Source organism: Podarcis raffonei, chromosome 6 (assembly GCF_027172205.1).
Source record: "Podarcis raffonei isolate rPodRaf1 chromosome 6, rPodRaf1.pri, whole genome shotgun sequence".
Taxonomy (NCBI): domain Eukaryota; kingdom Metazoa; phylum Chordata; class Lepidosauria; order Squamata; family Lacertidae; genus Podarcis; species Podarcis raffonei.
Genome location: NC_070607.1, coordinates 77,283,247 through 77,295,342, shown reverse-complemented (window position 1 = coordinate 77,295,342; position 12,096 = coordinate 77,283,247). Strand labels below are relative to the sequence as shown.

At 41.8% G+C, this 12,096-nt stretch overlaps 1 protein-coding gene across 2 annotated transcripts in view; it reads left to right on the top strand.

Annotated features, from left to right (window-relative positions):
* STK4 (serine/threonine kinase 4) overlaps nt 1-9,000 on the top strand; it is a 61,636-nt gene extending 52,636 nt beyond the window's left edge. For both annotated transcript variants that reach the window (XM_053394108.1, XM_053394106.1), the window contains exon 11: nt 8,782-9,000. In XM_053394108.1, the coding sequence (XP_053250083.1) occupies nt 8,782-8,940 (159 nt within the window). In that variant the 3' untranslated portion in view covers nt 8,941-9,000. The remainder of the gene's footprint in view (nt 1-8,781) is intronic.
* Nucleotides 9,001-12,096: the final 3,096 nt, after the last annotated feature.

The following is a 12,096-nucleotide window of genomic DNA, read 5'->3' as shown; positions in this document are numbered from 1 at the left end:
GTCTGTGTTGTAAGGTACGAGGCTAGATTAGTTGCTAGGGGTTTTCAACAAATTCCAGGTGAAGATTATGATTTGTGTTATTCACCAAGTGTAAAATATGAAACAGTTAAGCTTTTGTTAAAAGATGCATCAGAACGTGGACATTCTCTTTATCATCTAGATATAAAAACTGCATATTTGTTTGCAGATCTAAAAGAACAAATTTTTATGCGTGTTCCTGAAGGCATAGACACCGCTGAAGGTTTGGTATGCAAATTAAATAAATCCCTTTATGGTCTGCACCAAAGTGGAAGGAATTGGCACCAAACTTTAGCAAAAGAATTGCTGGATATTGGTTTTTCACAAGGAAAGGCAGACAATTGTGTGTTTATAAAGGAAAGGGCAAAATCTGTAACAAAAATATGTGTGTATGTAGATGACGTGTTAATTTCTACAAACACTAAACAGGAATATGAACAGGTAGTATCACAGTTACAGAAGAAATTTGATGTGGTGGAATTAGGCATAGCTAAAAATTACTTATCCATGCAAATTGAGAAAGGCAAAAATGGATCTTTTCTGGTTCATCAAACTGCAAAAATTGATGATCTTGTTGAAATGCTATGTTTAGAGAATGCAAATAGGAAGGAAACGCCTATGGTGTGTGGTTTCACCTTTACAAGTGAAGATAAGCCATTTCCTAATAAAACTTTGTATCCTTCTGCTATAGGCAAGCTAAATTTCATTCAAAGAATCTCAAGACCAGATATAACTTACGCTTTTCACTTTCTGGCAAAATTTGTGGAAAAGCCCACTAAGCAATGTTTCTCTGCTCTTAAGAGAGTGGTAATGTACCTTAAACATACCAAACATTATAGGTTGCAGTTTACAACAAGTATTGACAAAGGTTTTGAAATTTTCTGTGATGCATCTCATGCAGTGGAACAAAATAATTGCAGGGGTGTGTCTGGTATGGTGTTTTGTTATAACGGTTGTCCATTTGAATGGAAGTCCCAGACACAAATCATTATTTGTCTCTCCAGAACAGAGAGTGAATTATGTGCATGCGTTCCGGCCACTCGTGATATAGAATGGTATATGCAAGTATTTGCAGACCTACAGATGCAAGTAACACTACCAGTAAGAGTTTACCTTGATTCCCAGAGTGGACTCGCTTTCCTATGTTCAGAAACCAATACGCAGCGCACTAGAGTCTTAAGATTATGTTTACAGTTTGTAAAGAAACTAATTGCTGATGAAATGATTGTATTTCAATATGTTCCAGGTGACAGTCAAATTGCAGACATTTTTACTAAAGCTCTTCCAAAGGTTACACATGAAAGACATGTACAAAATATGCTTTATGTTTCTGTTCCACAATGATGAACTGCAGGGGAAATGTTGAATGGTTTCTTTAAATGTAAAGGTTCATCATTGTTCCACCCAATGTGTATGTCTTTAAGGGGCCAGAGCAAAATAACGAGACCCAGCTTTACAGCTGTGAAACATAGCAGGTGCTGCTGAGTTGTATTGATTAAGCTGTGTCAGCAATTGGGTGTAGTATATAAGGAGCAGCACCTAGCTCTCCCATTACCCTGGGGGATGGGTTGGTGGTTGGGTCTGGTTTGTTGATGTATTTAGTGTAAATGGAGTTTTTGTTATTGTTATTAAAACCTTGTTTAAGTTATTTTTGAGTCCCTTTTTAATGCATGGTCTCCCCAGCAAGCTCTCTGCAGCGCTACCATACTGCAAATAGCCAACAGTCTAGTCTAACCTCCTTTTGACTAAAAAGCATCAATGACAAGCAGCCATGCAACATCTGCTTAGAAAGTGAAGGGGAGCCAACCTTCCGAGAGAGTCTGTTCCTCTTTGGTTGCTACTGTCCCAGACCTGTTATCCTGAGACAACAGCCACATTGCACACCCAGCTGAAATAATTTAACCTGCTAGGTTAATCTCTCTCTGCCCATAAGGCACTTGACAGGACTGTACCAGGCAGACACATAAAAATAAGAAGCTTTTCTAGCTTCTGATAGACCAATGCACATGGGGGTTGGGGTGTGCAGTCATTATTTACATACACCAGGAATTCCAGAGTTTTTCATTCTGGACTTATTGGGTCACTCCATGGACTTATCTATGAAGTTGTAAACAAATGACTTTGCCAATGTTTAGTCTAGGATTTAGAACTTTATTTTAAACGGTATGTTTGGAAATGTCAGAGCCATTCAGCCTGGTTCTGGAGAGGCCTGCAAATGTTCTCCTTCCAGCTATAGTTGTCTTGGCCACAGGTCATTGCTCTGCTACTTTACCAAAGCCCCATAAATGCATAGGCATTGGATTACTTTGTGCATGTGTTAACCTTTTCCGAGCAGTTAAGGGCCCTGAAATGGGAAATTATTTCCTATCTTTGGCTTATATTATAGCAAGTCTCTTCCTGGAAATTGAAATCTGCCCATTCCCTCTTGCGGCAACAACCATGTAGCTGTTATAAAATGGTCTCCAGGGGTCAAAAGAGGGGCGCAGTGCTATAAAGTTGTTGAGCAATGTGCCCTTGAGAGTATGAACTGTGACTAATGTGTCTGCTTTGCTGTGTTATGTATTCTCCTTCACTGTTCCAGTTTCATTTAGATTCAGTAAAGCTCAGTGTTCTACTGGCACATTATTGTGACAGATGAAAGACTATCTTAAATCAAGAAAGAAAATTGACATAGACTACCTGGGTCAAAATCTCAAGGTTTCAAGGATGTTTCTTATGTGTTTGGTTCAAATAAAAAATAAAAATACATGCTGTAGAACTCCCCTTCTGGGCCAAGGGGATTCAAGATGGCACTTCACCTTGTTCTCTAAGGCTGTGTTCTTCAGCCTTTGGTCCAAAGATGATGATATACTACAACCCGAATCATCCCTGACCATTAGCGAAGCTGGCTGGGGACTATGAGAGTTGTAGTCTAGCAGCATCTGTGGACCCACACTCAAGCACTGCTCTGCAGGCATGCTTGCACAATTGTGTCCTCTTGTCCCCTTCTTTTCAAACTTCTGGAAGAGTGTAGTGATGTCCATAAGCATGCAAAGTTTGTATTGCCCTACCCTGTAATTCTATAGCATTCTGTACATAGGCTGCAGAATAAGCAGAAATGGATTGTTTTGAGACTGATGTGTGTAAGTGGAGGCTTGTTAATGGCCCACATTACTGCTTAAAATGCAGCAGAATCCAATTTCTCAGACTCCCTGCTTGACTTGACCAACTGGGCTCTTAAACCTTTTATTTAATGACACTTGCCCCCCGCCTTCCAGGCTTCACCTCAGTTGTTTTCATTTGAGCACATATGGTAATATCAAAGAAATTATAAAAATTAAAGTAACAATATGGTGTTGGGTTGATCAAATACTGATGATCGCAAGAGTGTTGAGGAGAGCTAGCTCAAGAGGAAATGAACCAGTTCAGTGTTGAGCGCAGTACTAAGAAGTATCTGCAAACAGAATGCACATAACGCCTGAAAGATAACCTCCTAATCTACTAATTTAGTGACTGTGCTCTGCAGGCAAGGGCCTCCTGCAGTTACCATCTTATCAGAAGGTCCATTCTGTGAAATACACAGCAATCAGACCTTTAGTGTTGTGGCTCCTACCTTTTGGAATTCCCTCCCCTTGAATATTAGACAAGCACCATTTCTGTCAACTTTTTGGCACCTAACTTGAGCACCTTCCTCCTTCAACAAGCCTTTTAACTTGAGATCTTCCCTAGTCTGCATCTGTACTGGAATGGTTTTAAAGATGTTTTTATTGCTGCTTCCTTGTCGCCCTGGCCTCCTTTGGGAGGAAGGGCAAGATGCAAATAAATAGCACAAATAACACAAAGAGAGCGCACACAGAGAAATGCAAAGGATTTTCATGGGTTCATTTATTTCGCGCTGTGAAATAGTGGGGATATAAGCCAGTCGCAGAATGCAGTGGAGATGAATTGTGGGATGGGGCTACCTTTTGTATTAGGATAACCGCCCTTATCAGGAAACTGTGCTATTTCCAAGATTGCGAAGTGCTACCCTTCACACAGGTGAGAGGGGTATCTCTGTAGCATGTAAAAGCCCTATTCACCTCCCCTCTAGCATGCACTTTCCTGGCCTGTTAAGGGACTCGTTGGTCTATATCAGGCATGTGTCCAAAGTCCATTTCCTAATCCTGCCCGGCTGGTCGATTTAATCCGGCCTCCGTGGCAGTAGTATACGTCATGGGATAAAATCCTAAAAAAAAACTTCAACAACTTTGGGGTAAATTTCAAATTTCAATGCTAAAAAAAGCTCAACAATATTGGTCGGCCCTCACGCATGTTTACTTCATCAAATCTGGCCCTCTTTGAAAAAAGTTTGGGCACCCCTGGTCTTTATGCACCTCCCAAGTGACTGTCCACCAGCAGCCATCTGACAGTCATGGAGCCTAAGGTTGGAGCATGCAGGTATGGTGGGCATAAATATGCCAAGGTTGGGAGGGGGAGAAAAACAATTATCATCACTTATGATGATAGATTGTAATTCTTTAGATCCTAAAGGCATAAGATTCCCTCTTCTCATGCAGGCACTATAGCTAACATAAGGAAGGGTTGTGCCCTCCCAACCTATTTTTATTTTGCCTTTCCATATCTATTAAAAAGTACTAATTGGCAGGCGTGCCTTAATACACACAGGGAGAGGATATTGGACCTCCTGCCCTTTAGCTTGCAGTGTATTTTTGGATACTTTTGACACACAATCACTGCCAAAAGCTTCAAGGGCGTACTCAATTGATCTAAACTTTATTCATGAACGGTGCTAACTGCAATAGCCACACTCTCGTTTCTGAGCCTGTAGACAGTCTGTCTCCACTTAAGCAGCAGTGTGAGCATTTATATAAAGTATTAATTTTGAGGATTTGTATACTGAATTATTTCACTTTTTGTGTTTAATGTCAGTTGGAGTGCTCTAAGAGTCTGTCTTGTCTTCTGAAATGATATAACCAAGTATCAAATCCATATTTTATCATTCTTTAATATGGGATTTAAAATCTCGCTCCAAAGTGCAATGTAGTTTTTTACCTGGAATAAGAAAATTGCATCCTTTAAAAATGTTTATGTATACTATAAAATTGCTGACTTGGCAATAAAACATGCATAGTTTTTTTCCCTCAGGCAATTGTAATATCACTAGTTCTCATTATCATTGTATTATAGACTAAAGAAGAATAATTTTTCTTACACTAAATGGGTTGGTTGTTATTTTATTAAATTTCTGTGTGTGCATAAATGCTGGGTGGGGAATCCATGGCCTTCCAGATGTTGCTAAACTACAACTCCCATGAGCCCCAGTTAGCATGACCTTTGACCCGAGGTGATGGGAGTTGTAGTTCAGCAACACCTGGAGGATGGTGTGTTCAGTATCCCCTGCTGCAGAACCAACATTAGTAGAAGCCATGTAACTGTTGGAAGAAAAATCACACTTGTTGTCCGTGTAGAGCTGGCTTCTTTGTTGGCAGTGGGAAAGTTACTGCATAGTATGGATTATGTATTGGTGCAGAAATAACATGGGTAGTGACAAAGGTACCTGATAACTTCACAGCTATCCAGAATTGTTTGGGGAAGGACATTGATTTTATCCGGTATTCAAGGTATATACACCATTGAGAACCTAAATAATGTGACTCTTGGTGTATGGAGTGGTACAAAAGGTATACTTGAAACAGAGAAAGGCTGGTTGTGCAATGAAAATGTGTAGAGTGAGATCTTGCCCCCCCCCCCCCCGTACTTGGAACCTTTGACACACGTCCGTGTTCAGTGCAATCAGTTAAATAGTCTCCCTTCTCCTCTTACCTGTCACTGAGAGTGCTGCACTGGCTAGAGTGTTGAACTTGGAACAGGAGGACATGGGATCAAATTCTACTCAACTGCAAAGCACACTAGGTCTCCACGCCCTGCCCCTTCCTCCCCTGAGCTGTCACATGTTGAGTGCAAAGCTCTGCATGTTCAGCTCAACATGACTGGAATCCTCCAAACCTGTACGCTGAATGTGCAAAGGCCAGGAAGGAGGGTGGGACTGGCAGAAATGGGAGACCTGGGGGTGGAACCAGAATGTGCACCTTCTACAAAATGTGAGCCCTTACACATTCAAAAAGGCTTCTTCCCATACATATACCACCAGTAAAAACTCTCAAGGCAGGATTCCTTTAAAATAGTCCCCTGGCAAAATAAACAAAAACTGGAAATCTTTGTCCTATGTCCTGAAACACTCAGGACATCCTCTTAGAGATTCAGAAGAACTCTAAGGCTTGAAGAAAATTCTGTTAAACATCTGGTAGTCATTTAATGGTTAGGGCTGACTGATCTCTTTATATACACCCTCAGCACTGAATTAATTTTTTCTGTCTTTACTGTTATACTTTATTATATTCTTTCAGCTCCTGAGGGGTGAACATTGAACAATCACCTTCTTTAAAACAGATGTTATACAATTAGCATAGAATTGTAGCAGGTCCCATACATCAACTTAAAGGGCTGTCAGCTAAAGCTGTGTTAATGTGCATGCATAATGCATCTGATGGGGGAAGTGCTTTTTTTTTCTTCTTCTAATGAACAACTTCCTTACAAGATAGGCAAAAATCTGTGCCCTCTTGCTAAAGTACTTATTTCCCTTGTGCAGTAATACTCTATGCATTATTGAAAAGTTTTAAAGCAGTTGCTAGTGGTGGAGGGGGGGAGAAGACCTTACGTTGCAAATAATGACGATAATGAAATTCCACAAAGTCATGCTTCATTACTGTTTACAACTTTGGGGTGTCTTCTGTATGAGAGCATCCTGTAGAACCAGGAGGATTTAGAGCATGATCCACAATACTACTTTGCAATGCTGATGTGATGAAACTCATTGCATCTCTGTGTTAACTAAGGCAAGCTTCAGACAAGGCTGCTAGATATTATACAGCCCAGAAGCCATGCACTGGTACTGTCTTGTTTCTGGTCTGAACTAATTGGAACAAGGCCAGGCACTGCTTAAAAGGAAACACCACCTCTCTCATTGGAGTCTAATAGTTTCAGCCACCAGCTTGTTTGGTGATGAAATATTGTATTCATTCCCTGCCATCTAATCCAGTAATCCCTGAGGTTTTGATCAAAGCAGAAGATTGGGAACACCGAATTGGGCAAACAAATTATGTGGATGTCCACTTTGTTGTTGTTTAGTCGTTTAGTCGTGTCCGACTCTTTGTGACCCCATGGACCAGAGCACACCAGGCACTCCTGTCTTCCACTACCTCCCGCAGTTTGGTCAGACTCATGTTTGTAGCTTCGAGAAAACCGTCCAACCATCTCGTCCTCTGTTGTCCCCTTCTCCTTGTGCCCTCCATCTTTCCCAACATCAGGGTCTTTTCCAGGGAGTCTTCTCTTCTCATGAGGTGGCCAAAGTATTGGAGCCTCAGCTTCACGATCTGTCCTTCCAGTGAGCACTCAGGGCTGATTTCCTTCAGAATGGAGAGGTTTGATCTTCTTGCAGTCCATGGGACTCTCAAGAGTCTCCTCCAGCACCATAATTCAAAAGCATCAATTCTTCGGCGATCAGCCTTCTTTATGGTCCAGCTCTCACTTCCATACATGTCCACTACTTGGTAGCAAAAGGCACAGCTGATTATTACTTGTGGTGGGAAGTGGGTGGAGCATGAGATTCAACCCACATTGGGCAAAAGATTCCTGCATTGCAGGGGGTTGGACCAGATGACCCATGTGATCTTTTCCAACTCTACAATTCTGTGAATCTCCATATATACAAAGACAGTGCTCAACACAGAGTTATTGTTGACGAAATGCTAATGAAAAATTGCTGCTGGTGATTCAGACTAGAGTGAGGGAGAGTGGATTTAAATCCCCACTCAAGCGTGGAGCTCAATTGGGGCCATTCGCTCTCACTTCCATGTGCCTCGCAGGATTGTGGGGATAAATGGGTGGGAACCATGTGCGCTGCCTTGAGCTCTTTGGAGGAAAGGTGGGGTATAAAACTCTTTAAAATATACACCTCACGTGTCAAAACCCAAGGTAAAGAGGTGTGTCTTCAGCATTTGCCGAAAACTGTATAGTAAAGCTGTCAGATGCACCTCTGGGGAGGGAGTCCCACAGTTTATGGGGCTGCCACAAAGAATGCTGTTTCACAGGCTACACACACCAGACATCTGAGAGCGGTGGAGCCACATTCAAGGAACACTTACAGTGAATGTTCACCCTTCTACAGCAAATGTGTAACTGTACATAATACTGCAAATTGTTTCCTTCCTGCTTCAAATACTTTATTCATTAATTTTTAAAAAAGGTTTAAACTCCCTTTTCTCACTCCATTGAAGTCAGGTAGAAGCACAGTGTTATCTGTATTTTGTGTATTTAAAGGTTTGTGAAGATGTTTCGTTACATAAAAAGTTTTGAGTTTCTGCAGTCCGAGGCTTGGGACATCCCTTAAGAGGAATCCTTCTCAAGATACGCTGTTTCTAGTTCTGGAGGGTTGGGGCAACTCTCCAGAACGGCATGGAAGTTGGTGCAGGGAACAACTGCAAGGAGAAAGGATTAATTATAATTACCTTTCACCAGAAATGGAAAGGCAACTCAGGATCTAAGCCAAAGTTTGTTTGTAGCCTTTGTCAGTAAATTTAATGGGATTCAGAATTGTTACTCTTAAAGTAAAGCCCTTTTACTTTATTGCTCAGAAGAAGCAGAGTAAATTTCCCAGCACAGGCCCTTTGTTAAGCTCCAGGTTTTCTGCTGTTGCAAGCTCACTGCTTTTGTGTTTTTCTTCAGCTGAGAAACTGGACTGTTGAAGAACTTCAAAGAAGACTCGGGGCACTTGACCCCATGATGGAGCAGGAGATAGAAGAAGTTCGCCAAAGGTATCAGTCGAAACGGCAGCCAATTCTTGATGCCATTGAAGCAAAGAAGAGACGCCAGCAGAACTTCTGAGGAAAGCCTGCCAGTAGAATAGATATCCATCATCCCTAACAATAAACTGCGTTTCTATGACTACTGTGTAGGTGGATTTCTGTTTTAAATGGTCCGGTTTTCACGTGACACTAAGCCAAACCATAGCTTAGCATGAACAAATTCCCAGAGAGGAGATGGTGGCTTTGTTCCTACTCTGGTCAATCTGCTGGGCTGCACCGAGCAAAGCCATGATTTGGCTTAGTGTGTCCTCTGAACCCAGTCTTGTGATTTAGCTCTCACAGACAAACCACATGCTGTAACCAAGGTTTGTCCTATGGTTTATGATTTGGAGAGAGCTAAGCCATGAGCCCGGGTTCAGAAGACACACTAAATCAAATCGCAGCTTAACTCAATGCAGTGCAACAGCAACATGACCAGGGAGGAGCAAAATGCCTGCTGTGTGTTAAGCCATGGCCTGGCCTAGCGTTGTGTGCAAACAATGGCAATGTGTTAGCAAAGCAAAGCAAGCCAGTGGCTGCTTCCTCCATTTACTGTAGCACCTTTTCAAACTCAGGAATGCCATTATGTGGAGTCCTCATGAACAGATTATGCTTGCGTTTCAGTGTTAGATGTGTTCTGAATAGATCGCATGTTGCTTCAGAGAAGTCCTGTTACTTTTGGAGCCTGTCTATATATTTTCGAGGAACAGTTGGAAGCAGACTAAAAGAATGTTGGTGCTCAGATGGCCAGTCAGTCTCACAGGCCTGTTTTCTGCCTTGTGGGTTTATCCCATCCTGTGGTGTAAGGCTGCCTCATTGGTTCATGAAGAAAACAAAGTAGGTAAAATGCTGTCTTTTGTTGGATGCACTTAGGTTGGACTGCAAGGATGCAAACGTATGCTTTTTGTGAAACCAGAAACCTTGCACACTTGTCTGTTCGCCTAATTTGGCCCAATAAAAGATGCATAGCTTAACTTCCGTATCTCCTTTATGCAGCAACCACTTTGTATTAAACTGCTCCCTCTTTAAACTTCCCCCTGTTACTGTTTAATGGTACTCTGGAAATAGGTTTTTAAAAGAAAAGTGATTCACTGGCAAAAATATGCAACCTGCTCCAGCATTTGAAAAGGAATATAAACTCTTTTTGTCCCTTCCAAAAGCCTCTAAAAGTCCCATGCCTTACATTCCCCCTTTTAAAGCATTGAATTTCAGGTTTATATTTATATCCTTTCCACTGTGTACTTTATGAGTGAATGCTGATAACGTTTGAGTGATTTCTTGGTATTTTTAAAATATATTAATGTGAAACCAACCCATCACTCAAGAAAACGTGAATCCTACTTTGTATTTCTTCAGAATTCCTTGCAGCAGAGGAATGTCAAAGTATTTGCAACTCAGGAAATTAGGAACTCTCTTGAGATAATGAGAGGTTTGAAATATTTAAGGAATTGTGAATGTTTATGGGCTTTGCTATTTTGAGCTTAATTTGTTTGAGGCTTGCAATATTAGTTTTAAATTTTAAACTAGAATGTGTTTTTCTGTTTATTTGGAAAGGTTAAGGACGTCACTTAAGATTAAAATAACAATCTGTTGGCTCAAAAGAATAATTTCAAAATGCCCTTTTAGGAAAAGCTTGATGTGTCAAGCTTAATAAAGCAATTTCATTCATTTTTAAGCAGCAGGACTCCTGCTAAAATAAAGTGTGCGAGAGTGTGTCTGATGCTCTGTGCAATTCTCACTCATTGCTATTGGATTTGCACAAGAGAAATTTACGATGGAATGTGCCTGTGGTTATTGGCCTCTCCAGGTTTCACAAGTATCAGAACACAATGACCAAGCTCTGTAAAAAGGCCTGTTGTTTCAGCATGTGAATGAAAGGAGCACAACAGTCTTCCAGTCCAGCAGCAGCCCCCCTGTACCTCATAAATTGCTCCTCAGAGGGTCCTATGACCTTCAGAGGGTGCATAGGAAGTGGGTAGCTAAAATGTCACATTTGTGGCTGGAAGGCGGCATGCCTGTTGCATCCTAGCCAGTCTCTACAGTTCTTGATGTTGCAGCGTAATAAACTGGAATAAAGGCAGAAATGTGCAGATACACTTCCATTCTTGCTGCTCAGGGCCTGAAAATTTGTGACAGCCCATGTGTAACTTGTTTTACTCTGGTTGCAGCAGAGGATTAAACACTCTGGTACTAACCTTTTAGGGTTCGTGTGGGGGAGAGATCATGACCTAGCCTCCAATCTCTCCTCTTCACTTATCCCAGCTCCACTGTGGCCGTTAATGCGGTTCTCTCATCCCAGTTGCACCATAGGCCATGCATTCTTTTGCATGTGGTGAGTGTGACCTGAACCAAGTTTACGTTTCATGAGCTAGTGGGGAATGGTGAAGTCATCCAAGCCCTTCCTGCTGCTGAAGGAAGATAGTCATCATTGTAAGCAGAGCCCAAGCTCTTTTCAAAAATATAGGGAAGCATTGCTGTTAAGACCACCTGCTGAAGAGCAGTGGTTTAATTGCCAGTGTTTCTCTTTCTAACGACCTGGCCAAGGATATATTTGGCTTAGCCCAGATCAGGGGTGGGGAACCTCTGGCCCTCCACATGTTGTTGTGTTGTTGTTGTGACTCCCAACACGCAAGGACGCTGGGAGCCAATGCCCAGGGATGATGGGAGTGGCAGCTGGAGGGCCACAGGTTCCCCATCACTGCCCTGGATGGAGATGCCATAGAAAAGCAGAGCAGAAATTAGCAAACCAGTTGTACAAGTTCAGTGACAGAAAGAGAAGTATTAAAATAAACCAAAGTAATTATGTTCCCTGTAAAGCCATGCTGATCAGCTGCTGTTCAAGTATGTACAGTTTGCAACACAAGCTAACCTTTTGAAATACTTGTTTTTGTTAATGGTTTTAGCAAATAGAAATCTGCCATGAAAGGCTAGAAAGCCAGTCATTTGCAATTTAACTATGGAGGTGCAAGCAAAGGGGTAAAGTGAGGGGATGCTACCTGCAGCAGAAATGTACTTTGTTTACTGCGCAAGTAAATTTATTTTGCACCCCCTCCATCTACTGTTTCCTTGCTTTAAATGCAATTTTCGACTATGTGAATCAGGTGGGAGGACCTTTCTCAGTAACCCGTGAAGCCAGATGGCTGCTAAAGTGGGTGCCTTTTGCCTCTGGCTATGATGCCTACCCCACAGTATTTCA